Genomic DNA, 25,770 nt, shown 5'->3' on the forward strand with positions numbered 1-25,770 from the left:
ACCCTTTTATCTTGGACGCAACTCTTCACATTCTCTCAAAGTTCAAAATTCAAATTCGTCTCTCCCTGGAGCAAGTACCAAGAAATCACTCTGACCGTCACCTTCTCACACCTATTGCGGGTTTATTGCACTTCGTAACTTCCCTCAACCGCCAACTACACTATAAATCCCAATTACTACCCGAAACCCTAATCACAAAAACTCACTCTCTGTGGACTGTTTGTGCATCCATTGTAGTTCATACTGAACTTTTCACCGTTTGATACTCATTTGCATCACATCACACAACACAAACCACACTGCACTTCAATCATGGTGAGGATTAGAGGGGGATCCGTGAGTGCCGGACGCACTTTCAGGCTGCGTGACGAAGAGGATGAAGATGTTAAAGTTATTGAACCCTCCATCAAATCACCCAAGAGGAAAACTGAAAATCGAGGTGGAAAAACGAAACAATCTGCAAGAAAAAAGCAGTATGTGCAAACTAGAGAGCCATCTGCTGAACCATCTGATGAGCAGATGGAGGAACAGCAATCTGAAGGGCATCTAGTGAGTGACAATGAAGAGGAACCAGTGCAGCCCACCAATGTAGATGTAACAGTAACCAAATCACCCAAGAAAGGAAAAAGGACTGCCAAAAGGAAGAGCATTGCTCAACCCAAGGAAATGCAAACTGTTGATCCTTCCGGGGATCAGCAGAATGCAGAAAAAACTGTTGAAGAACAGCAAACTGAGAAATCATCTACCAGGAGATCACCAAGGACAAGGTCTGGTGTCCAGAGTGCTGTGCAAACTACTCAGCGCAGTGGAAAAAGAAAGCGTCCCGAGCAGCCTGAGACCCACACTGCTACTGAACCCACGCCTCTACCCAAGTTCATCGACGATGAAGCCGGAGAAAGGTTTGAATGGATCTCGCAGAAGGGTTTCATCACCTAGAGGACCATTATCCCCTACGAATTCCGTAAGCTTGATCTTGAACCTGTTCTCAACCTGTTTGAATTCTAAAAATGGACCCATCTTTTAACCATTCCAAACACATTCTATCCTGACATGCTCCATCAGTTTTTTGCTAATCTTAGGAAAGGCGAATCACATACTGATCTCATTTCTCGTGTCAACTCTGTTAATATTGAACTGAACCCTGACATTGTTAACTCTGTTTTGGAAACCAAAATTGAAAGTGATTTTAAAGGCAAAATTGTAAATTTCTTTTCTTACGAAGAATTTTTCTCTGCATACCATCACTTTCATGTTGCAAAATTGATGACCTATTTTCAGTTTCACTTTAATACTCCTGTTGAGGCAAGATTGAAAGATCTTAGTTCTCAAAATCTGATCATTTTTACCATCATTTCAAATCTGTTAGTACCCACTAATGGTCACAGAACTGATGCAAATAAAATGAAACTTTATCTGTTCTACTGTTTTCTTGAAAAAATTCGAATTGATTTCGGTTTTGTCATGTGCAAATTTCTGCAAAAAATCGGTACCGACAGCCGTAGGAAACTGTCCTATGAAAAATTTCTGACTCCTATTTTTAATCATTTTAAAATTTCTTTCACTGGCAAAATCTCCAAAAGAGAGTGCATCAACTGTGTTTTCAAAGACTTATTTTGAAAGAAAAAATTTGAAATTTTTTTAGAGTCATTGGTGCTATAAAGAAACTGTCTCTGAGTCTAGGAGGAAAAATCTTCATGAAACCCCTGTCACTCCTAAGACTCTTCGTGACCAGTCAATGTATGTGACACCCTTCACCATTCATCCCAGAAAATCAGCCTCTAAATTTCCTTCATCTAACATTGAGGTCATCACTCTGCTTGAAGACTTCAAACAATATATCCTGCTTCTTGAAGATGACCATGACTTCTGATCAACAAGCCACCTTCGTTGCCAAAAGGAATCTGCTCGTACCTCCCATTTCTCCAGAAAATGAAAATGCACACCGAAAGGAGCCTAGAATTGAGCCAACCACTAAGGCTACCCCAGAGTACCGTGCCTCCAGTTCTTAACCACAGGACAAGGGAAAAGCTCCGGCAACTGAAAAAGAAACTGAAGAGGAGGATGATGATGATGGGGATGAGGACACTGAGGAAGAAGACCCTGCTCAGTTTCGTCTGGCTAGAAGAAGGCTTGTATCCTCCAAAATCACATTTTAGGCACCCCTAAGCACATGCACCTCATGGTAGTTCATAATAGGCTCTTGGCATTCCTTGCGTTTCAAACTTTATGTGTTTTGTATTAAGATTTCTACTTTCTCTTTCACTGTTGGTCTGTAAGAATATTTGGATATTTTATGTGTCTTGAACTCGTGGTTTGTTATTCCTATGATTTTTTGGATGAATGTTTGGCACTTAATGTCTGATATTGTTTGTTGCTGGACGATATTATTGGTAATATGATCATGGTTGATTTAATGATGACAAAAAGGGAGAGAAATGGATTGGATATGAATTCTCTATGTGAGGTCTCTATGTGAGGGGGAGTCATCTTTGTCATCTTTTTCTGAGTAAACATGGGTGAACATTATTTTGAAGGGAAGTTGTACTTAAATTTTGTACTTAAGCAAAGAGGGGAGTTGCATTAAGTAAAGGGGAGCTGTACTTAAATTTTTTGCTCCATCCATTGTTTTGTCATCATCAAAAAGGGGGAGATTGTTCATCTCAGTCCGTATCTTTTGATGATTACAAAACAAATGGATGTTACTAATATATTCCCTAAATAGATGTTTTCAGATTTGGAGCAAAACAGGCTAACATATGCTGAAGCATGAGTCGGACGCACAAAAAGTCTGCATCGGCCGTCCGATAACCTTCGAATAACTTCGGACGCATAAGGAACTCACTCTCGGACGTCCGAAGATAATAAGCCGAGTTCTCTAAACTCACTGACTTCGTTTGGACGTACAACACCTGAGTACCGGACGTCCGACAAACGTTGCGACACTTCGGACGCAAAGCATTGAAGCACCGGGCGTCCTAAACTTTTCAAGAAATCTTCTTGAACTCACTGCCTGCGATCGGACGCGAAAAACCAGCCTATCGGACGTCCGACACCACCAACGGCTAGTTGACTCTTCATCTACCTTCTATCCGTTAGCCGCATTAATTGAAGTATTTTTTGGTCTCTTATAAATAGAGCAAAGTCAACCACTTCAAAATAACTTTTGCCTATTGAGACTACATCAGATCTTGAGTGATTCGAGTGTGAGATTACTCCAAAAAGAAGATTTGTACTCTTAGTTGTGTAATTTTCGATAAGCTTTTTAAGTGTGTTTTATTTTCTTCAATAGTGTAGCTTTGTGAGGGTTGTCCAAGAGATTGTAAAACTTCCTTGCTTGACCAAGTGAGGCTTGGGGCAAGGAGGAAGTGATCCTTCCTTTGTACACAAGAGACTGGTTGTAAGTTGATCAACTTGAAAAAGCTTCCTATATAAAGTGTTGTTCAAACTCAAGTGGAGTTTGAAACTTGGTTTACTATTCTATCTTTTTTACTTACTGTCTTGCAATATAAACTGCTTATTTCTTCTACTCACAAGCACTTGTTCTTCCTCATCAATTGCTCCATTGGGTGGTCTTTTAGAAAAAGAGGACAAGTTCACAAAAAGTGACTCACATCTTGGCTAGTATTTTTAACCACCTAATTCACCCCTCTCTTAGGTTGTCTTCGATCCTTACACCAATCAGTTCCCAACAACGATCTATTGTGTGTCCATTTTTATGACAATGATCGCATCAGGGCCTTGGTCGACTTCCTTTGCTATGGTTGGCAGGAGCATTGGGTTGAAAACGACCAGCAATAACATTGGGTTGATTTTGAACAGTCAAGGCACCAGCTAATTCCATCTCTTGAGGCTAAATGATACTCAACTGTTTCTCTTCCATTACAACCATTGAATAGATTCTATTCAAGATGGGGAGAGGCTCTATAGCCATGATCTAAGAACGAAGTGTTTTGAAACTGTCGTTCAAACCCATAAGGAATTGATAAACTTTTTCTTTGTCCCTCTCAGCCTGCCATGCCATTGTTGCATCACAGGTACACTTCGAAATTGTCATATGAGAATTAAGTTCATCCCATGCACCTTTTAGACGGGTAAAAAAAGATTGGTGCTATAAAGAAACTGTCTCTGAGTCTAGGAGGAAAAATCTTCATGAAACCCCTGTCACTCCTAAGACTCTTCGTGACCAGTCAATGTATGTGACACCCTTCACCATTCATCCCAGAAAATCAGCCTCTAAATTTCCTTCATCTAACATTGAGGTCATCACTCTGCTTGAAGACTTCAAACAATATATCCTGCTTCTTGAAGATGACCATGACTTCTGATCAACAAGCCACCTTCGTTGCCAAAAGGAATCTGCTCGTACCTCCCATTTCTCCAGAAAATGAAAATGCATACCGAAAGGAGCCTAGAATTGAGCCAACCACTAAGGCTACCCCAGAGTACCGTGCCTCCAGTTCTTAACCACAGGACAAGGGAAAAGCTCCGGCAACTGAAAAAGAAACTGAAGAGGAGGATGATGATGATGGGGATGAGGACACTGAGGAAGAAGACCCTGCTCAGTTTCGTCTGGCTAGAAGAAGGCTTGTATCCTCCAAAATCACATTTTAGGCACCCCTAAGCACATGCACCTCATGGTAGTTCATAATAGGCTCTTGGCATCCCTTGCGTTTCAAACTTTATGTGTTTTGTATTAAGATTTCTACTTTCTCTTTCACTGTTGGTCTGTAAGAATATTTGGATATTTTATGTGTCTTGAACTCGTGGTTTGTTATTCCTATGATTTTTTGGATGAATGTTTGGCACTTAATGTCTGATATTGTTTGTTGCTGGACGATATTATTGGTAATATGATCATGGTTGATTTAATGATGACAAAAAGGGAGAGAAATGGATTGGATATGAATTCTCTATGTGAGGTCTCTATGTGAGGGGGAGTCATCTTTGTCATCTTTTTCTGAGTAAACATGGGTGAACATTATTTTGAAGGGAAGTTGTACTTAAATTTTGTACTTAAGCAAAGAGGGGAGTTGCATTAAGTAAAGGGGAGCTGTACTTAAATTTTTTGCTCCATCCATTGTTTTGTCATCATCAAAAAGGGGGAGATTGTTCATCTCAGTCCGTATCTTTTGATGATTACAAAACAAATGGATGTTACTAATATATTCCCTAAATAGATGTTTTCAGATTTGGAGCAAAACAGGCTAACATATGCTGAAGCATGAGTCGGACGCACAAAAAGTCTGCATCGGCCGTCCGATAACCTTCGAATAACTTCGGACGCATAAGGAACTCACTCTCGGACGTCCGAAGATAATAAGCCGAGTTCTCTAAACTCACTGACTTCGTTTGGACGTACAACACCTGAGTACCGGACGTCCGACAAACGTTGCGACACTTCGGACGCAAAGCATTGAAGCACCGGGCGTCCTAAACTTTTCAAGAAATCTTCTTGAACTCACTGCCTGCGATCGGACGCGAAAAACCAGCCTATCGGACGTCCGACACCACCAACGGCTAGTTGACTCTTCATCTACCTTCTATCCGTTAGCCGCATTAATTGAAGTATTTTTTGGTCTCTTATAAATAGAGCAAAGTCAACCACTTCAAAATAACTTTTGCCTATTGAGACTACATCAGATCTTGAGTGATTCGAGTGTGAGATTACTCCAAAAAGAAGATTTGTACTCTTAGTTGTGTAATTTTCGATAAGCTTTTTAAGTGTGTTTTATTTTCTTCAATAGTGTAGCTTTGTGAGGGTTGTCCAAGAGATTGTAAAACTTCCTTGCTTGACCAAGTGAGGCTTGGGGCAAGGAGGAAGTGATCCTTCCTTTGTACACAAGAGACTGGTTGTAAGTTGATCAACTTGAAAAAGCTTCCTATATAAAGTGTTGTTCAAACTCAAGTGGAGTTTGAAACTTGGTTTACTATTCTATCTTTTTTACTTACTGTCTTGCAATATAAACTGCTTATTTCTTCTACTCACAAGCACTTGTTCTTCCTCATCAATTGCTCCATTGGGTGGTCTTTTAGAAAAAGAGGACAAGTTCACAAAAAGTGACTCACATCTTGGCTAGTATTTTTAACCACCTAATTCACCCCTCTCTTAGGTTGTCTTCGATCCTTACACCAATCAGTTCCCAACAACGATCTATTGTGTGTCCATTTTTATGACAATGATCGCATCAGGGCCTTGGTCGACTTCCTTTGCTATGGTTGGCAGGAGCATTGGGTTGAAAACGACCAGCAATAACATTGGGTTGATTTTGAACAGTCAAGGCACCAGCTAATTCCATCTCTTGAGGCTAAATGATACTCAACTGTTTCTCTTCCATTACAACCATTGAATAGATTCTATTCAAGATGGGGAGAGGCTCTATAGCCATGATCTAAGAACGAAGTGTTTTGAAACTGTCGTTCAAACCCATAAGGAATTGATAAACTTTTTCTTTGTCCCTCTCAGCCTGCCATGCCATTGTTGCATCACAGGTACACTTCGAAATTGTCATATGAGAATTAAGTTCATCCCATGCACCTTTTAGACGGGTAAAAAAAGATTGGTGCTATAAAGAAACTGTCTCTGAGTCTAGGAGGAAAAATCTTCATGAAACCCCTGTCACTCCTAAGACTCTTCGTGACCAGTCAATGTATGTGACACCCTTCACCATTCATCCCAGAAAATCAGCCTCTAAATTTCCTTCATCTAACATTGAGGTCATCACTCTGCTTGAAGACTTCAAACAATATATCCTGCTTCTTGAAGATGACCATGACTTCTGATCAACAAGCCACCTTCGTTGCCAAAAGGAATCTGCTCGTACCTCCCATTTCTCCAGAAAATGAAAATGCATACCGAAAGGAGCCTAGAATTGAGCCAACCACTAAGGCTACCCCAGAGTACCGTGCCTCCAGTTCTTAACCACAGGACAAGGGAAAAGCTCCGGCAACTGAAAAAGAAACTGAAGAGGAGGATGATGATGATGGGGATGAGGACACTGAGGAAGAAGACCCTGCTCAGTTTCGTCTGGCTAGAAGAAGGCTTGTATCCTCCAAAATCACATTTTAGGCACCCCTAAGCACATGCACCTCATGGTAGTTCATAATAGGCTCTTGGCATCCCTTGCGTTTCAAACTTTATGTGTTTTGTATTAAGATTTCTACTTTCTCTTTCACTGTTGGTCTGTAAGAATATTTGGATATTTTATGTGTCTTGAACTCGTGGTTTGTTATTCCTATGATTTTTTGGATGAATGTTTGGCACTTAATGTCTGATATTGTTTGTTGCTGGACGATATTATTGGTAATATGATCATGGTTGATTTAATGATGACAAAAAGGGAGAGAAATGGATTGGATATGAATTCTCTATGTGAGGTCTCTATGTGAGGGGGAGTCATCTTTGTCATCTTTTTCTGAGTAAACATGGGTGAACATTATTTTGAAGGGAAGTTGTACTTAAATTTTGTACTTAAGCAAAGAGGGGAGTTGCATTAAGTAAAGGGGAGCTGTACTTAAATTTTTTGCTCCATCCATTGTTTTGTCATCATCAAAAAGGGGGAGATTGTTCATCTCAGTCCGTATCTTTTGATGATTACAAAACAAATGGATGTTACTAATATATTCCCTAAATAGATGTTTTCAGATTTGGAGCAAAACAGGCTAACATATGCTGAAGCATGAGTCGGACGCACAAAAAGTCTGCATCGGCCGTCCGATAACCTTCGAATAACTTCGGACGCATAAGGAACTCACTCTCGGACGTCCGAAGATAATAAGCCGAGTTCTCTAAACTCACTGACTTCGTTTGGACGTACAACACCTGAGTACCGGACGTCCGACAAACGTTGCGACACTTCGGACGCAAAGCATTGAAGCACCGGGCGTCCTAAACTTTTCAAGAAATCTTCTTGAACTCACTGCCTGCGATCGGACGCGAAAAACCAGCCTATCGGACGTCCGACACCACCAACGGCTAGTTGACTCTTCATCTACCTTCTATCCGTTAGCCGCATTAATTGAAGTATTTTTTGGTCTCTTATAAATAGAGCAAAGTCAACCACTTCAAAATAACTTTTGCCTATTGAGACTACATCAGATCTTGAGTGATTCGAGTGTGAGATTACTCCAAAAAGAAGATTTGTACTCTTAGTTGTGTAATTTTCGATAAGCTTTTTAAGTGTGTTTTATTTTCTTCAATAGTGTAGCTTTGTGAGGGTTGTCCAAGAGATTGTAAAACTTCCTTGCTTGACCAAGTGAGGCTTGGGGCAAGGAGGAAGTGATCCTTCCTTTGTACACAAGAGACTGGTTGTAAGTTGATCAACTTGAAAAAGCTTCCTATATAAAGTGTTGTTCAAACTCAAGTGGAGTTTGAAACTTGGTTTACTATTCTATCTTTTTTACTTACTGTCTTGCAATATAAACTGCTTATTTCTTCTACTCACAAGCACTTGTTCTTCCTCATCAATTGCTCCATTGGGTGGTCTTTTAGAAAAAGAGGACAAGTTCACAAAAAGTGACTCACATCTTGGCTAGTATTTTTAACCACCTAATTCACCCCTCTCTTAGGTTGTCTTCGATCCTTACACCAATCAGTTCCCAACAACGATCTATTGTGTGTCCATTTTTATGACAATGATCGCATCAGGGCCTTGGTCGACTTCCTTTGCTATGGTTGGCAGGAGCATTGGGTTGAAAATGACCAGCAATAACATTGGGTTGATTTTGAACAGTCAAGGCACCAGCTAATTCCATCTCTTGAGGCTAAATGATACTCAACTGTTTCTCTTCCATTACAACCATTGAATAGATTCTATTCAAGATGGGGAGAGGCTCTATAGCCATGATCTAAGAACGAAGTGTTTTGAAACTGTCGTTCAAACCCATAAGGAATTGATAAACTTTTTCTTTGTCCCTCTCAGCCTGCCATGCCATTGTTGCATCACAGGTACACTTCGAAATTGTCATATGAGAATTAAGTTCATCCCATGCACCTTTTAGACGGGTAAAAAAAGATGACATGCTGGTTGCTTCTTGGGTCATTGTCGCAAATCTTTCCATAGATCAAGAGCAACTTCATGGTAGACAATAGAATCATACAAAACAGGATGGATAGAGTTAGTCAACCAAGAAATTACCAAACCATCGCACTTGCTCCAAGCGAGTGCTTCTTGGGGGTTGTTTGTTGGTTTCTTTAAAACTCCATTTATGAATTCGAGCTTGTTTTTAGCCCGAAACACGTTCAACATCGCCCTTCTCCATCTCTCATCGTTATCTCCATCAAGCAGCACGGCCACAAGGGAAGAATTAGTGTAATCAACTGATGTGAGAAAATATGGTGATGTTGGATCTTGAAAAAGGTTCATTGTCGAGAGGGTTCCCCGACTGGAGCAACTTTCTATTGACATGATGAGGGAAACCTTAGAAAAGATTAGTATCAGACCTGCTCTGATACCATGTAAACTTAAGAAAATTTTCTTGTATTATGATTTCCATGAAAACTGCACAATGATTGAGAATGAATTTATAATACAAAACTTGCCTAAACTAGAGCTATGGACTAAGCTACAACTCTAGCTAGATATAAAATACAATTGTACAAGGTAAGGAGCAATAATAGACTACGATTAAGCCATAATTTTTGGGACAATCAAGTCATAATTTTTGGTAATCTTCAACACAATCAAGCCATAATTGTTGGGAATCTTCAACATGAAGGGCATGAAAAAGATTGGGAAACAGAAGTCTAATAGCAAATCGACCCAATGGGAAAACAATGAAGAAGTTATTAGGAATAATCAACGTAGATCGATAAAGGGAAACCCCCAAAAATTGGTAAACAAATTTAAATCTCAATCCGAGTGGCCCTGCCATGAGCGAAATGATGAGTTTGTTCTTGAGCATTGAAAGTTCAAGGAGGGTTTTAGCTTCCCTTGACACAAAAAATCAGGTGCATGAGGATATTAGACAAAAAATAATAATAATAAGGAAAATGGGTATGGGGATCTCATGGTAAGGGATGTTGAATTTATTTGTGGAAAATACAAATATGAAAACATTAATGACAACTAGGGGCAAGTGAGTAAAATAAATATCAGGATAGCGGTGATAGCATATCATTAATCGAGGATAAACCATTGTCATTAAACACAAAATGGCGCTAGTATTGGAGGACACAGGATGAGTAAGTGGGGTATATAGAAGGACGGTACAACTGTGGTAGGCTGATAGAGGAAGGAAGATGTTCAGTTGGACCTTTTGCTGTTCCTTTAAAATTTGATATGCATGATCAACCTGCAAAACAAAGGTTCAAGAAAGAGAAATACAGTAATTTTGACTAAGTGAGGTGGAGACTAGGTCGCTCTCTTAAAATAATTCGCACCTTTTGGGATTATGCCTGTGACAGCCCCACCTTCCCCTAAGGCGAACCAAAGGGGTTAGCGGACTGCCTGCCCAGCTCTCGCCAGGACTAACGGTTCAGTTTAGAGCGATCTAATAAGTTCCGGAACACACAAACGCGCTTAGACAAGCCAAAACTTCAAAATAAAAAAAAACGAAAATGGAGTCGGCCATGAATAGTAACCGACACGTCAAAACCCAACCAAACATCAAGCAAACCTTTACATCTTGAAATTAAGCATATACAATCCAAAGTGGCATACAAAAGTTATTCAAAAGTTGATACATGTATGGTTTGCCAAATCAAAAGAGAAACGGTCCCAAAAGTACATTTAGGGTTTCAATCAATGAGCTATACAAAAGATATGTCCATCTAAGTTAATTCGGCAACCAACTATCAAATCCAGTCCAAAAGTATTTATTTTTCTGTAAGGAAAACAAAAGGAATAGAGTGAGCTTACGCCCAGTGAGATAATACCACTCAAGCAACCAAGTTCATATAAGTATCAAGTTTTTCATTCCAATACACCAAAAGTAAGCAAAGGCACACATCAATAGTGGTGATAAAAGGATACGGGCGGCCCTCAAGAGCCCTTTTCCTCGTTTGCATTCTTGATCGGATCTCATTGACCCTCCGTCAATGTTTAAGAGTAACCAACCGTAGGCTCCACTTTACTTCCATTCCTTCCACCCAACATACCCCTACCGGGCCCGAACTCCAAACAGTAGAAATTTGGTAATACTCGAGTATACCGGAATCAAAAGTCTCACTACTACAAGATTCCATATAACAGTCCCCATGGCTCGTCAATTTTCAAGACCAAGCCCTCGCCGGCTCGATCCAATCGACTGCCAATGGGGTTGAGCTCAGTAGGATCAGTAATGGTCGCTGGATGCTCGTCCAACCGACACCAAATTCATGAACCAAATTCAGTATTTCATGTATCATTCCATCATTACAGTGAAACAGTAGACAGTCATATAAGACACCAAATGGGTGAGGACGATCAAGTACACCCTCACTTAATCAATTTCAACGGAGCAAATAAGCCTTCAAGGCATCAAGTTCACATATACCAAAGCCACATTGTAAACAACAAGTGAGTAGTACACTCACCAATCAAGCAAATGATATTTCATGCACTTCCGCCTAAGAGCGTCTTGGACCACCGTCACGTCCTAAAACATTCAAATAAGCACAATAAGACTCGATTACCGGTCATTAACCAAGTCCAAATACCACCAAAATAGGGCTCCATAAGAATACATAAGCACTAGAGTAAACCAGGAAAATCAAGAAATGGAATTAGCTCTAACAAAAAAAAAATAGTTTTTGACATCATTTTGAGGTTTTGGCACCATTGGCACTACGATTATCGGATGGAGGTGAAAGATACACCGTTTCAAAGCTAAGAGATAGGGCTACAATGTTAAAGAAGGCTACTCTGCCCAGTTTCGAGTGTAACCAGGTCAAAACTGCAAGATACTAAACCAGAACCGCATTCTGGTTCAAACATCATAAGTCAGGCTACCTAAGTCCAAATCAAATGATTCCAAAGCCATCTGAAAGCTAAGATACAAGGCTACAATTCATCAGAAGGCACCAACAACCAAATCAGAATAATTCCCAACCAAATTAACCAATTACAGACGCAATTATCAAATTCGGGTAGAACCGGGGCAGCAGGGGTATTTCAGTCTTTTCACAAGTTACGTTGCTCCGATTGACCTGAAATTTTGCAGATATCTCTAAAGTAAAATTTCCTACAACTTTTATGTTTTAACCCAAGGCCAATTCGGACTCTAACTATGAGATACTGTACCAGGCAGAATGTAAAATAATGAAACCCTAACTTTCCAAATTTCTTTCCAAAACAGAAATTTCTTGCAATTAACCACCATATACACCTTCTAGCTTCATTCTAGATCATTTTCAATCATCATACATAGCCACACTATAACAATCATATTAAAACAGAAAAATCATCAATAATTATAAAACTTTACCAAATTCAACCAAAATCAATATATAATTCACAAAATTCCCTCTTAGGCTACCACAAATCATGAATTAAACATCATTAGATGGAGGAGAGGGGTCCTTCACTACTCGCCTTAGTAATACAAGAGAGAGAGCAACTAATCACCTTAGCCTTCCAAACAACTCCACTAAACACCTCACAATCACTAAGTGAAGGGGTTTTATGGAACAAATGCAAGATCAAATGGTTGATTTGTTGAATTTGAGCAAGTATTTGAAGAGCTTTTCCCTTTCTTTTTGCTTGAAGTGGCCGGCCAAGAAGAAGAAGAAAATGGTGAATTTTTGGTAATTTTTTTGATTTATTTGGTCAAATGGTAAAAGGTGAATAGTAGTCATAAAGTACAACCAATCTCTAAGTGACACTTGTCACTTCATTAAATGCATAGCTATCACTTTGTTTCCTCTCACACCAATCCACTTGGGTAATCTCTAATTATCTCTTAGCACCCGATAATTTAAACCCAGTGTCCAAAACTTAACCTAGTTGGTCGAATTTTTTCGAACTTTCCGCACTAGCGGGTCCCACGTCCGGTATACGCTCTTAATTTCTCAAAATCTAACCGATACTAGAAAAATCATTTTAAAACTATATTTACTCATAAAAATTATCTAGAAACTTTTTGAATAAAGAAAATGCAGAAAACATGCCAGTAACCCGAATAAAACCTAGAAAATGGGAAAAATTACGGGTTCTCACACTCTCTCCCCCTTAAAAGAATTTCGCCCTCGAAATTTCTCACCTTAACTCACGAAAAGTTCAGGGTATTTCTTTCGTATTTCTTCTTCCACTTCCCAGGTAGCTTCCTCTACCCCATGGTTTCTCCACTTTTCCCGAGCGAAAATAACTGCGACTAACTCCAAATCGTTGGTTGGATAGTTTTTGTTCGTGGGGTTTCAATTTCTTAGAGGCAAAAGATTTCACATTCTGGTTTTGCGTCAACACACACCCCAAACCTTCTCTCCTACCCAAACGCGGCAATCCTTACAAACCATACCAGTGCTCAAACAATGTTTCCCCACAGGAGTACTACTTTCAGGTCGTAGGGTAGACGAGCAGGTTTTGTATCTATTCCGTACATAAAATTGGGGTTGACAAATGAATGAGTAACACCGGGATCTACTAAGATTTTCGCAAATCGGTGAAATACCGAAATCGTACCTTCCTCAATTTCAGAAAAATCGGGGACCTGTTGTGGCTCTAGTGAATACACTCGAGCCGCTACCTTAGGTTTGGTCCCCTCCACCATGGCGGGTTCGGAAGTAGTCCTCGTCGATTGCTGACTTCCCTTTCCATCTCGTGATAGGACTGGACAAGTAGCGAGTTGATGGTTTGCACTTCCACAGCGCAAACATTTTCCCTCCTTCTTCTAGCAATTGTCCTCCGAGTGGTTTGACTTTCCGCAATACCCGTAAGGTCCGCGTGCTGCAGAAGCCGAGCATCCTCTCTGGCCTCTCCCCACTTGGCCGCCTCGTGACAGGCCCTCTCGTGACACTCCCGGCATCCTTTCTCCTCCCGTTCCCCGCCCAAACTTGGAAGGGGTACTCTCATCCCCCTGCCCCGAACTACTTTCAGGAAATTCTCGCTTTTTCGCCTGGAAGTTCCGGACTTGCAATCTAGCACTCTCTACCCGTTGGGCCTTTTCCACGACCTCGCTAAAAGCATTGATTTGAGCCACTGCGAGATCCTTCTGGATTTCGACATTCAAGCCCTGGATAAAACGCCTGATCCATCGTTGCTCGGTCATGATCAGTTCAGGCGCAAATTTGGACAGGCGGGTGAATTGACTCTCGTATTCCGCCACAAATTGAACCCCTTGGCGGAGTCGGATGAACTCATCTTCCTTCCTCTCCTGAACTAGAGGAGGGAAGAATTTCACGTTGAATTCCCTTATGAAATTCACCCAAGTCCTGGGCGTTTGTTCTCGTTCCCATTTTTGCCGTATTACGTTCCACCAGGAATGGACCGCCCCTTCCAACTGGAAAACGGCAAAAGTCACCTGCCGTTCTTTGGTGTAGTGCAAGGCCGCAAAAATATCGACCATCTTCTCGAGCCACCTTTCGGCGACATCCGGATCGGGCCCCCCAATGAACTTGGGTGGAGCAAACTTTTGAAATCGTTCGAGAGCTCTGTCTTCGCTCTCGACGTGGTTGCCAGGGTTTCCAGGATTAGGGTTTGGGTTCTGGCCCTGTTGTTGCACCACTTGTGCCAGCAAGTTGGTCATTTGCTGCATAGCGGCAGCTATTTGCACGTTGGGGTCAGGATTAGGTCCAGATGAGGTTTCCCCAGTACCCCTGTCCGGTGTGGGTTGTCTATTTTCGCGCCCACGTCCCCGTCCACTACGTGTACCTTCCATGAACTCTACTTGGTCTAGGCAAATGTACTAAACCAATATAAGAACAATGCATGTAAGTAAAACCCAAAACCTTTTACAAACATATATATACATTCCAAACAAGGCAAACAACACACATATCAACAACCAGTCAAGTCAAGTACAGTCAAGTCAAGTACAAACATGGACAATCCACGAGGGAAAGGCCCCATCAAAAGAAATATACACGTAGCTAACCCAAACGTACAAAACGATTAGCTAAGGCTCTTCTCCTTATCCGCCCTATGTACAGAAAACAGAATTATCCCAAAAACCCTAGGAGTCGCGACCTAGTCCGTTGACGGCCTAGTAGACCCACCCGACGGGGTGGATCCAACCCCAGTCTCGGGCCCCGCACACGAGTCCTCGTCGCTCACTCCCTCGACCACGTCGGCGCAGAGGTTTAGGATCGATGCGGCTCGAACCTTAACCTTTCGAGCTTGCTTAGTCTCGCGCTCACGTGCTTCCCTAAGTTGAGTGCAGAGGTCATAGTAAAAGAAAACAAGTCTTAGGTGTGAATTTCTCCATGTACCCTACAATCTAGTCCTCCTCCAGAAAATCCTAGCCAGACGAGTATGAGATCCGTCCATGATAACACTTCCATCTCCAATCCTCTCAATCGGTCTAATTACTAGGTCAAATGTAAAGACCTTCCGTACCTTGACCTTTGCCATCAAGACTTGCCTCAAATTCAATCAAGATACCGACTCTCATTCTAGCGCTCTCCACCCTTTAGTACTCAGGTCCAAGAATCTAAAATAAGATAATTCCCAACTCGAGCCGGCCGGTCCCAAGCGTAAATCATCCATATTAAAGATTCCTATCCGACATACGTACCTAACTTCCTCAAGTCCCATGATAAAGATCTTTACACTTATGACATGCACGGTTCATAGCTTATGCTCAAAAGAGCACTTATACCTTTAGACGCATGCACGAAAGTAGGACCATAACACCACTTGGCCCAAGCTCACTCCGCGCAGAGACCACGCGAAGCAACTCTGATACCACCTGTGACAGCCCCACCTTCCCCTAAGGCGAACCAAAGGGGTTAGCGGACTGCCTGCCCAGCTCTCGCCAGGACTAACGGTTTAGTTTAGAGCGATCTAATACGTTCCGGAACATACAAACGCGCTTAGACAAGCCAAAACTTCAAAATAAAAAAAATGAAAATGGAGTCGGCCATGAATAGTAACCGACACGTCAAAACCCAACCAAACATCAAGCAAACCTTTACATCTTGAAATTAAGCATATACAATCCAAAGTGGCATACAAAAGTTATTCAAAAGTTGATACATGTATGGTTTGCCAAATCAAAAGAGAAACGGTCCCAAAAGTACATTTAGGGTTTCAATCAATGAGCTATACAAAAGATATGTCCATCTTGCTTAATTCGGCAACCAACTATCAAATCCAGTCCAAAAGTATTTATTTTCCTGTAAGGAAAACAAAAGGAATAGAGTGAGCTTACGCCCAGTGAGATAATACCACTCAAGCAACCAAGTTCATATAAGCATCAAGCTTTTCATTCCAATACAACAAAAGTAAGCAAAGGCATACATCAATAGTGGTGATAAAAGGATACGGGCGGCTCTCAAAAGCCCTTTTCCTCGTTTGCATTCTTGATCGGATCTCATTAACCCTCCGTCAATGTTTAAGAGTAACCAACCGTAGGCTCCACTTTACTTCCATTCCTTCCACCCAACATACCCCTACCGGGCCCGAACTCCAAACAGTAGAAATTTGGTAATACTCGAGTATACTGTAATCAAGAGTCTCAATACTACAAGATTCCATATAACAGTCCCCATGGCTCGTCAATTTTCACGACCAAGCCCTCGCCGGCTCGATCCAATCGACTGCCAATGGGGTTGAGCTCAGTAGGATCAGTAATGGTCGTTGGATGCTCGTCCAACCGACACCAAATTCATGAACCAAATTCAGTATTTCATGTATCATTCAATCATTACAATGAAACAGTAGACAGTCATATAAGACACCAAATGGGTGAGGGCGATCAAGTACACCCTCACTTAATCAATTTCAAAGGAGCAAATAAGCCTTCAAGGCATCAAGTTCACATATACCAAAGCCACATTGTAAACAACAAGTGAGTAGTACACTCACCAATCAAGCAAATGATATTTCATGCACTTCCGCCTAAAAGCGTCTTGGACCACCGTCACGTCCTAAAACATTCAAATAAGCACAATAAGACTAGATTACCGGTCATTAACCAAGTCCAAATACCACCAAAATAGGGCTCCATAAGAATACATAAGCACTAGAGTAAACCAGGAAAATCCGGAAATGGAATTAGCTCTAACCCAAAAAAAAATAGTTTTTGACATCATTTTGCGGTTTTGGCACCATTGGCACTACGATTATCGGATGGAGGTGTAAGATACACCGTTTCGAAGCTAAGAGATAGGGATACAATGTTGAAGAAGGCTACTCTGCCCAGTTTCGAGTGTAACCAGGTCAAAAATGCAAGATACTAAACCAGAACCGCAAAAACAGGTTCACAAACCGTATTCTGGTTCAAACATCATAAGTCAGGGTACCTAAGTCCAAATCAAGTGATTCCAAATCCATCCGAAATCTAAGATACAAGGCTACAATTCATCAGAAGGCACCAACAACTAAATCAGAATAATTCCCAACCAAATGAACCAATTACAGACGCAATTATCAAATTCGGGTAGAACCAGGGCAGCAGGGGTATTTCAGTCTTTTCACAAGTTACGTTTCTCCGATTGACCTAAAATTTTGCAGGTATCTCTAAAATATCATTCCCTACAACTTTTATGTTTTAACCCGAGGACAATTCGGACTCTAACTATCAGATACTGTACCAGGAAGAATGTAAAATAATGTAACCCTAACTTTCCAAATTTCTTTCCAAAACAGAAATTTCTTGCAATTAACCACCATATACACCTTCTAACTTCATTCTAGATCATTTCCAATCATCATACATAGCCACACTATAACAATCATATTAAAACAGAGAAATCATCAATAATTATAAAACTTCACCAAATTCAACCAAAATCAATATATAATTCACAAAATTCCCTCTTAGGCTACCACAAATCATGAATTAAACATCATTAAATGGACGAGAGGGGTCCTTCACTACTCGCCTTAGTAATACAAGAGAGAGAGCAACTAATCACCTTAGCCTTCCAAACAACTCCACTAAACACCTCACAATCACTAAGTGAAGGGGTTTTATGGAACAAATGCAAGATCAAATGGTTGATTTGTTGAATTTGAGCAAGTATTTGAAGAGCTTTTCCCTTTCTTTTTGCTTGAAGTGGCCGGCCAAGAAGAAGAAGAAAATGGTGAATTTTTGGTAATTTTTTTGATTTATTTGGTCAAATAGTAAAAGGTGAATAGTAGTCATAAAGTACAACCAATCTCTAAGTGACACTTGTCACTTCATTAAATGCATAGCTATCACTTTGTTTCCTCTCACACCAATCCTTGGGTAACCTCTAATTATCTCTTAGCACCCGATAATTTAAACCCAGTGTCCAAAATTTAACCTAGTTGGCCGAATTTTTCCGAACTTTCCGCACTAGCAGGTCCCACGTCCGGTATACGCTCTTAATTTCTCAAAACCTAACCGATACTAGAAAAATCATCTAAAAACTATATTTACTCATAAAAATTATCTAGAAACTTTTTGAATAAAGAAAATGCAGAAAACATGCCAGTAACCCGAATAAAACCTAGAAAATGGGAAAAATTACGGGTTCTCACAATGCCCGATATAAAAGGTTGATGACATGTCGTCTCTGAAACACAATAGCCCAGCCTTTGCTGTTACTTCTACTAAACCCACACAATTTAGAGAAGTTAAGCTTTTCTCAACACTTAACTAATGCCCAATAGAAGTGAGAGGAATATAGTTCAAAGATAACAAGAATGAGTGTAAAACTTGGTTGATACAAACCTCCATTTATAGGCTTAAACTTTAGGAGTATTAAAATACAACTATTAAATGGAATAAATATCTCATATTTTCAGCTACAAAATGGAAAAGGTCATAGGTTCATTGTATAGTGGAAAAAAATTCACTAAATGAATTCATGAAACCTAATCATTATATAGGTTACAAATACAAGACGTAAATTTCATAAGTTACACTTTTGAATGGTTGATTTTGTAGCTGAAAATTCATTTCAGAATTTTGTAACTTATTGCAATTGAATTCAAAATAAGCATATGAATGAATTCAAAATAATAATAAGATATTTTTATTAAAATATCCAACAATTCTCCACTTATTTTAATAAAAATAACTCGGATATATAGTGAGAACATCATGCCTTATGAAAGTGGCAATGTCTTTAAACTTCCAGTTAGTGTTTCAGTTTTTCCATATTAGAATCATAGTGGATTTAGCCTTTAAACTATGATTACTTGAGGATTCGTAGAAAACTTAACACACATAATATTCAAGGTGTTCTTAACAAACTTTTCAATCCAGTACATTATGGCAATGTACTTTACAATTTTCATGAGTGCTCTAGAGAACTAACCCAAATTCTCATAAGAGCGGGTAAACCCTTACACTCATATAGGTGAGTCTATCAAAGAAGTTTCTGTGATTAAAACATCCCACCCATAAGGGCTATAGAACTCATTAAGAGATTAGTTCTCAACCTCTCATATTCGTCACAAAATTACATGCATAGCATCATATGATTAGACTGCATGTATCACAACAAGCGACTCTATGATTCGTATATCTGCAACCTAGTTCTTGGGATCTCCAGTCCCTATGTGGTTGTATTCTTATAGGTAGCTTTTACATTTTTGGGTTTTAGTCCACTCTCTCTTGATGCTTTCCAGATCTTTTCTCTAGCTAGAACTTTTGTAAGCTGATCAGCAAGATTATCACCTGATCTCACAAAATCAGTTGTTAATATACCATTGTTTAAATATGATCTCACAGTGCTATGCTTTCTCCTTATAGATCTGGATTTTTCATTATAATATTTATTGTAAACTCTGCCAATAGCAGCTGTACTATCATAATGTATTAAAACAGGCGGTATAGGTTTATTCCACATTGGGATTTTAGATAATAAATCACGTAACCAACTTACCTTTTTCACATGCAGAAGCAGGAGCAATTAACTCAACTTCCATGGTGGACTTTGCGATTATATGTTGTGTTTTGGATCCCCAACAAATGGCTCCACCTCCCAATGTAAAGAAATAACTAGTATTGGACAAAGAATCACTAGATTGTGAACTCCAATCTGTATCACTAAAACTTTCAAGTATAGTAGGATATTTTTTTTTATAAAATAAACCATAATCTAAAGTTCTTTTAAGATATCTGATGATTCCATGAATCACATTCCAATGTGTAAAGTTGAGTTTACTAGTGAACCTACTAAGTACACCAATGGCGTATGCAATATCAGGTCTAGTACAATCAGTTGCATATTTCAAACTACCAACTATACTAGTATACTCTTTTTGATTTATCACATCAGAATCATTTTTAGTAGGAAATATACACACATGAGGATCAAATGGGGTACATACTGGTTTACAATCAAAATAATTATATTTTTTCAATATAGTGAGATTGATCAATAAAAATTCCTTCTGAATTATTTGTAATTTTCAAACCAAGTATGACATTGGTTTCACCTAAATCTTTCATTTCAAAATTACTTTTAAGTAATGCTTTTGTAAACTCAATTACTTGCATAGTAGTACCAAATATCAATAAATCATCAGCATATAAACAAATAATCACATGAGAGTCTCCAAAGATTTATAAACAAAAAAAAAAACATGAGAGTCTCCAAAAGATTTATAATAAATGCACTTATCATTTTCATTTGACCTAAAGCCATTAGTCAATACACATTGATCAAATTTTTCATGCCATTGTTTAGGTACTTGTTTTAGTCCATATAAAGATTTATTCAATTCATAAACTTTATTTTCTAAACCGAGTTGAATAAATCCTTCGGGTTGATCCATATAAATTTCTTCATCTAAATCACCATTAAAAAAGCTATTTTTACATCCATTTGATGTATTTTTAATTCATGAATTGCTGCTATAGCTATTAAAAGTAGTATAGAGGTCACTCTTGTAACTGGTGAATAAGTATCGAAGAAATTTATCTCTTCTTTTTTGCTTAAAACCTTTTACAATAAGCCTGACTTTGTATTTATCTATAGTACCATTAGGTTTAAGTTCTTTCCTTAATATCCATTTATAGCCTATAGTTTTACAATCTGGAGGTAAATCAATAAATTTCCAAGTTTTATTAGACATTAAAGATTCCATTTCATTATTAATTGCTTATCTCCAAAAATCAGAATCAGAAGATGATAAAGTTTCAAAAATAGTTATAAGATCCCTCTCTATATTATAAGTTTGAAAATTAGGACCAAAATCTTTTTGTATTCTTTTCCTTTTACTAGATCTCATCTCTAGTTGAACCTCTAGCGTTAGAAGAACTAAATTCTTCAGATATTTCACTATATTCATTCAATTTTATACCCCCATTATTTTTAAATTTGAATAAAATTTATCTTCATGGAAAATAGCATTTAAAGATTCAATTACTACATTATTTTCTAGACTAGAAATCTATATGCCTTACTCTTTAAAGAACATCCAATGAATATACATCTAATTCTTTTTATTCCTTATTTTGGAATTTTTGGTTCAAAAATTCTTACATACGCTAAACAACCCCATACTCTAAAATATTCAATATTGGGCTTTTTATTTCTTCATAAGTCATAAGGAGTTATTAAATCTTTTGACGTGGTACTCTATTTAAAGTATAGTTAATGGTTAAAATAGCTTCACCCCATAAGTTTTTAGGTGCAGTAATCTCATGTATTATTCCTAACGATTTGATAAAATTTATAAGGCCAATAGAATCATATTCTTTTCCTCTATTTGTTCTGAACCTTTTGATTTTCCTTTCAAAACGATTTTCAACTTCTTTAATAAAAATAGTAAATTTCTCAAAAGCCTCACTTTTATGTTTCATAAGGTAGATATAACAATATTTTGAAAAATTATCTATAAATGTGATAAAATATCTTTTACTTTCACGTGTTAATATGTTTTAAGATTCACAAATATTAGAATGTATTAATTCTAATAATTCTATTTTTCTTTCAACTTTCAAATGAAGTTGTTTAGTTATTTTAGTCATGCTACAATATTTATACTTCTCAAACTCATTATCCAATTTTGAAATTAATCTTATGTGGCTTATATTTTTTTTAGTATTTGCTATTTATATGACAAAGACGTGCATGCCACATATTTATACAAGAAACGATATAAGTAGAAGTAGAAATTTCATTCATTTCAACATTAAGTTTTAACATACCATCACAAGCATAACCTTTTCCAACAAAGGTTCCATTTTTTTAAAGCACATATTGATCAGACTCTATAGACTACTTAAAACCAGCCTTATTAAGAAGATAGCAAGAAACTAAGTTCTTCCTAATTTCAAGAACGTAAAGAACATCTCTTAGGGTCAAGACACGCCCAAAAGTAAATTTTAGTTCAATTTCACCCATGCCTAGAACATTGGTTGTATGTGAATCTCCTAGCAAAACTTTTGTTTCTTTTTCAACAGGAGATTAATTTTTGAACCAAGTTCTATCATTACAAACATGCCTAGAGGCACCAAAATCAGCCCACCACCTTTCAGTATTTCCAACAAAATTGATTTCAGAAATCATAACTACAAATGTCTCTTCAATTGGCTGAGTCACATTAGCTTGTGGCTTAAAATTGGGTCCAAATTTTCTAAAACGACAATTTTTTTCACGATGACCCAATTTTCCACAAAACAAATAAGCTCTATTATTCATATTATTTCTAAAATTTGTAGTATTTGAAACTTGTTTTGAAGGGGATCCTTGATTTGACTTTTTCTAGTTAAAATTATTACTTTTTAAAAATTGTTTTTCATATTCTTTTCTCTAGATTTCAAATAAGCGTTATTTTTGTCTTGATGACCCTTAGAGACATTTTCACTAGAAGTCAAGAAGTTTACCTTAGTACTCCCATTGAAATCTTCACCTTTATCTTGTTTTCTAGTTTCTTTTTCAATGCGCAACCTTGCCATCAAATTTGCTATAGTCAATTCTTGTTGCGTATGACGTAACCATTTCTAAAATTCTTTCCATGATACTGGAAGTTTATCAATGATGGTTGCAACTTGCATTTGTGGATCAACTTTGACTCCTTTAGACTCAATCTCATAGACAATCATTTGCAAGTCATGAACTTGCTCTAGTACTGGCTTGATCTTCAACATTTGGAACTTGAAATAACGGCTACAAGTATATTTTTTCAAACTTGCTTCATCGGTATCATATTTCTGTTGCAATGCTCTCTAAATTCTTTTTGCTAAAGTATAAGATGAAGAATGAAAGTCATAAAATTCATCAGACAAACAATTAAGGATATAATTTCTGCAATCTTCCTTATCATCTTCCCATTTTTAAAGTTGTTAGGTATGATTCTCTCTTTCTTCATCAGTCATTGAACTAGTGTCTATCTTGATTCTTTGCAGTCAAGACCTAGGCGACCTTCATTGGCTTCAAATAGAACATCACTTTCTTGGCCTACCTTTTGAAGTGTTGGCCATTAAAGCGAAATGATTTGTTAAGATCACTGGATCCAATAGTGCTAATGTTTTCAACACTGCTTGCAACTTCCATGGTACTCGAATCGTCTTAAATTGTTGTTCCTTTAAAAATTGATATGCGCGATCAACCTGCAAAACAAAGGTTAAAGAAAGAGAAATAAAGTATTTTGACTATGTGAGATGCAGATTAGATCATTCTCTTAAGACGATTTGCACCTTCTCGGGATTATACCCGGTGTAGAAAGTTGATGACAAGTCGCCTCTAGAATAGAACAACCCAGCCTTTATTGTTACTTCTACTAAACCTACCCAATTTAGAGAAGTTAAAGTTTTTATCAACACCTAACTAAAGCCCAATAGAAGTGAGAGGAATATTGTTTAGAGATAACAAGAATGAATATAAAACTTGGTTAATACAAGCCTCTATTTCTTGGCTAAAACTTTATGAGTATTAAAATACCACCATTAAGTGGAATAAATATCTCATATTTTCAGCTACAAAATGAAAAAGGTTTAGGTTCATTGTATAGTGGAAAAAAATTCACTGAATGAATTCATAAAACCTAATCATTACATATGTTACAAATACAAGACATAAAACACATAAGTTACACTTTTGAATGGTTGATTTTGTAGCTAAAAATTCATTAAAGAATTTTGTAACTTATTGCAATTGAATTCAAAATAAGTATATGAATGAATTCAAAATAATAATAAGATATTTTTATTAAAATATCCAACACCTTTTAGTGGAGGAAGAAGCCAAAATGTAGGAAATTATAGAGGACCAAATGGCATCAGTGGCACTAAATAGGTAATATGTGGGTTAAGGTTCAAAATAAGAGTATTACAAACACTTTCGCACTACATACGAGAGGCTAAATGATACCACGCAACAGGCAAGGTATTCGTTTAGTTGTTTACCCAAAATAGTTTGCGAGGTCTTGGGTAATCTGAAAATTAAACAGCTAATAGAAGTGGAACAAGTGGGTTTTGAGTACATGCTGAAAATGAAAGATTTCGATATGAAGATAGAGCTAGTTTCACGGCTGGTGGAAAAGTTTGACGCAGTAGAAAGTGCACTTAGCATCCACAGACATAGGCTTAAAGTCAAAGCAAAAGATGTAGAGTTTGCACTAGGGCTGAAAAATGAAGGAATTGAGCTGGTGGAAGATGTAGGAACGATGGATAGAAACATTGAAAGACAACTAAATGTAGATGTTATTAGAGGTCCTATCAGAATGGCATAGCTAGTAAGGAGCCTAAAGAGTCTGGATAGTTGAGGGAAGGAGTTTACAATCAAACTTGCGCTTTTTTTAATTGGCATTTTTCTTAGCCTAGTAACAACAAGTAGGGTACATAGGTCACTGATCCCAAGATATTAAGACCTGAGCAAGATTAATTGGGCCAAATTTGTTGTGGACGGATCAATTAGGGCAGTGCATGAGTGGTCAATGGATCAAAGAAGCAAAATAGGATAGTGCGTCCTTTTCTTGATGGTAAAAAATGAGGAAAAATATCATTAGGATTTGCAATCTAAACCATACTTGATGGGTTTATATCGTTGTACATTCATTTCCTATAGCACGTGTAGCTCAAAAGGGGGCCATTTGTTCCTATATGCTTTAGGTTGTCATCTCGGATCACAAATGGGATAAAACTGAATTTGTTCTGAGGGTGGTGGCTTTGGAATGCACAAGCATTTTCAATGGATATGAGGTAAATGAAATAAAGGATTGTAAAGAACTTGGATTGTAAAGAATAGTTTTTGATAGTGGTTGGTGCATGAATCGACATTGCAAGTTGAATTGGTGATAGAAGACGAAGACTCAGAAGTGAAAATGGGAGCAGTTGAATACAACTGTTCAGGACAGACACTCATAGGTGGAACATTAAAGGAACTTAATGCTAACATATTTCAGATGATGAAGCGATGATTATAAGTTTGGAGAGAAAATATTGGAAAGAAACGAAAAACCAAGCATACTGGTGTGGGGGAAAGGAATGGAGGATGCCATTGCAGCAACAAGTAAGGAGAGGCAACCCTTTGCCCGATTGGGAGGGATAAGGAAGGGTTTTAAATCGAGAACACCCACCAAGGAGCCAGATATGGATCAATTTAAGGATGCAAAATTGGGCGACTATGATGATGCTATCACCTCACCATTTAAGGCACACACAGGTGAACTGGCACCATCCGAAGCAACGTGTAACAAGGCACTGAAGCTTAACCTTACAAATGTTGGCTATCATGAAGAAGAACCATGTCCTAGCAATTTAATAATCCTTTCT

General features: G+C 38.3%; 1 protein-coding gene across 1 annotated transcript; it reads left to right on the plus strand.

Annotated features, from left to right (window-relative positions):
- The first annotated feature begins 312 nt into the window (after nucleotides 1-312).
- Nucleotides 313-25,415, plus strand: LOC113769276. The gene is made up of 11 exons (XM_027313739.1): nucleotides 313-899; nucleotides 1,080-1,158; nucleotides 1,854-1,907; nucleotides 2,016-2,132; nucleotides 4,309-4,362; nucleotides 4,471-4,587; nucleotides 6,764-6,817; nucleotides 6,926-7,042; nucleotides 24,447-24,722; nucleotides 25,108-25,197; nucleotides 25,254-25,415. Exons 1-11 carry the CDS (start codon nucleotides 313-315, stop codon nucleotides 25,413-25,415), a joined length of 1,707 nt encoding a protein of 568 aa, XP_027169540.1.
- Nucleotides 25,416-25,770: the final 355 nt, after the last annotated feature.

Source organism: Coffea eugenioides, chromosome 4 (assembly GCF_003713205.1).
Source record: "Coffea eugenioides isolate CCC68of chromosome 4, Ceug_1.0, whole genome shotgun sequence".
Classification (NCBI taxonomy): Eukaryota; Viridiplantae; Streptophyta; class Magnoliopsida; order Gentianales; family Rubiaceae; genus Coffea; species Coffea eugenioides.

Coding starts and splice junctions, on each gene's coding strand:
- LOC113769276 (XM_027313739.1), top strand. CDS start 313: ATGGTGAGGATTAGAGGGGGATCCGTGAGTGCCGGACGCACTTTCAGG. Junction 6,818..6,925: donor TTGCCAAAAGGAATCTGCTC/GTACCTCCCATT, acceptor TCTTAACCACAG/GACAAGGGAAAAGCTCCGGC. Junction 7,043..24,446: donor GTCTGGCTAGAAGAAGGCTT/GTATCCTCCAAA, acceptor AAAATTAAACAG/CTAATAGAAGTGGAACAAGT.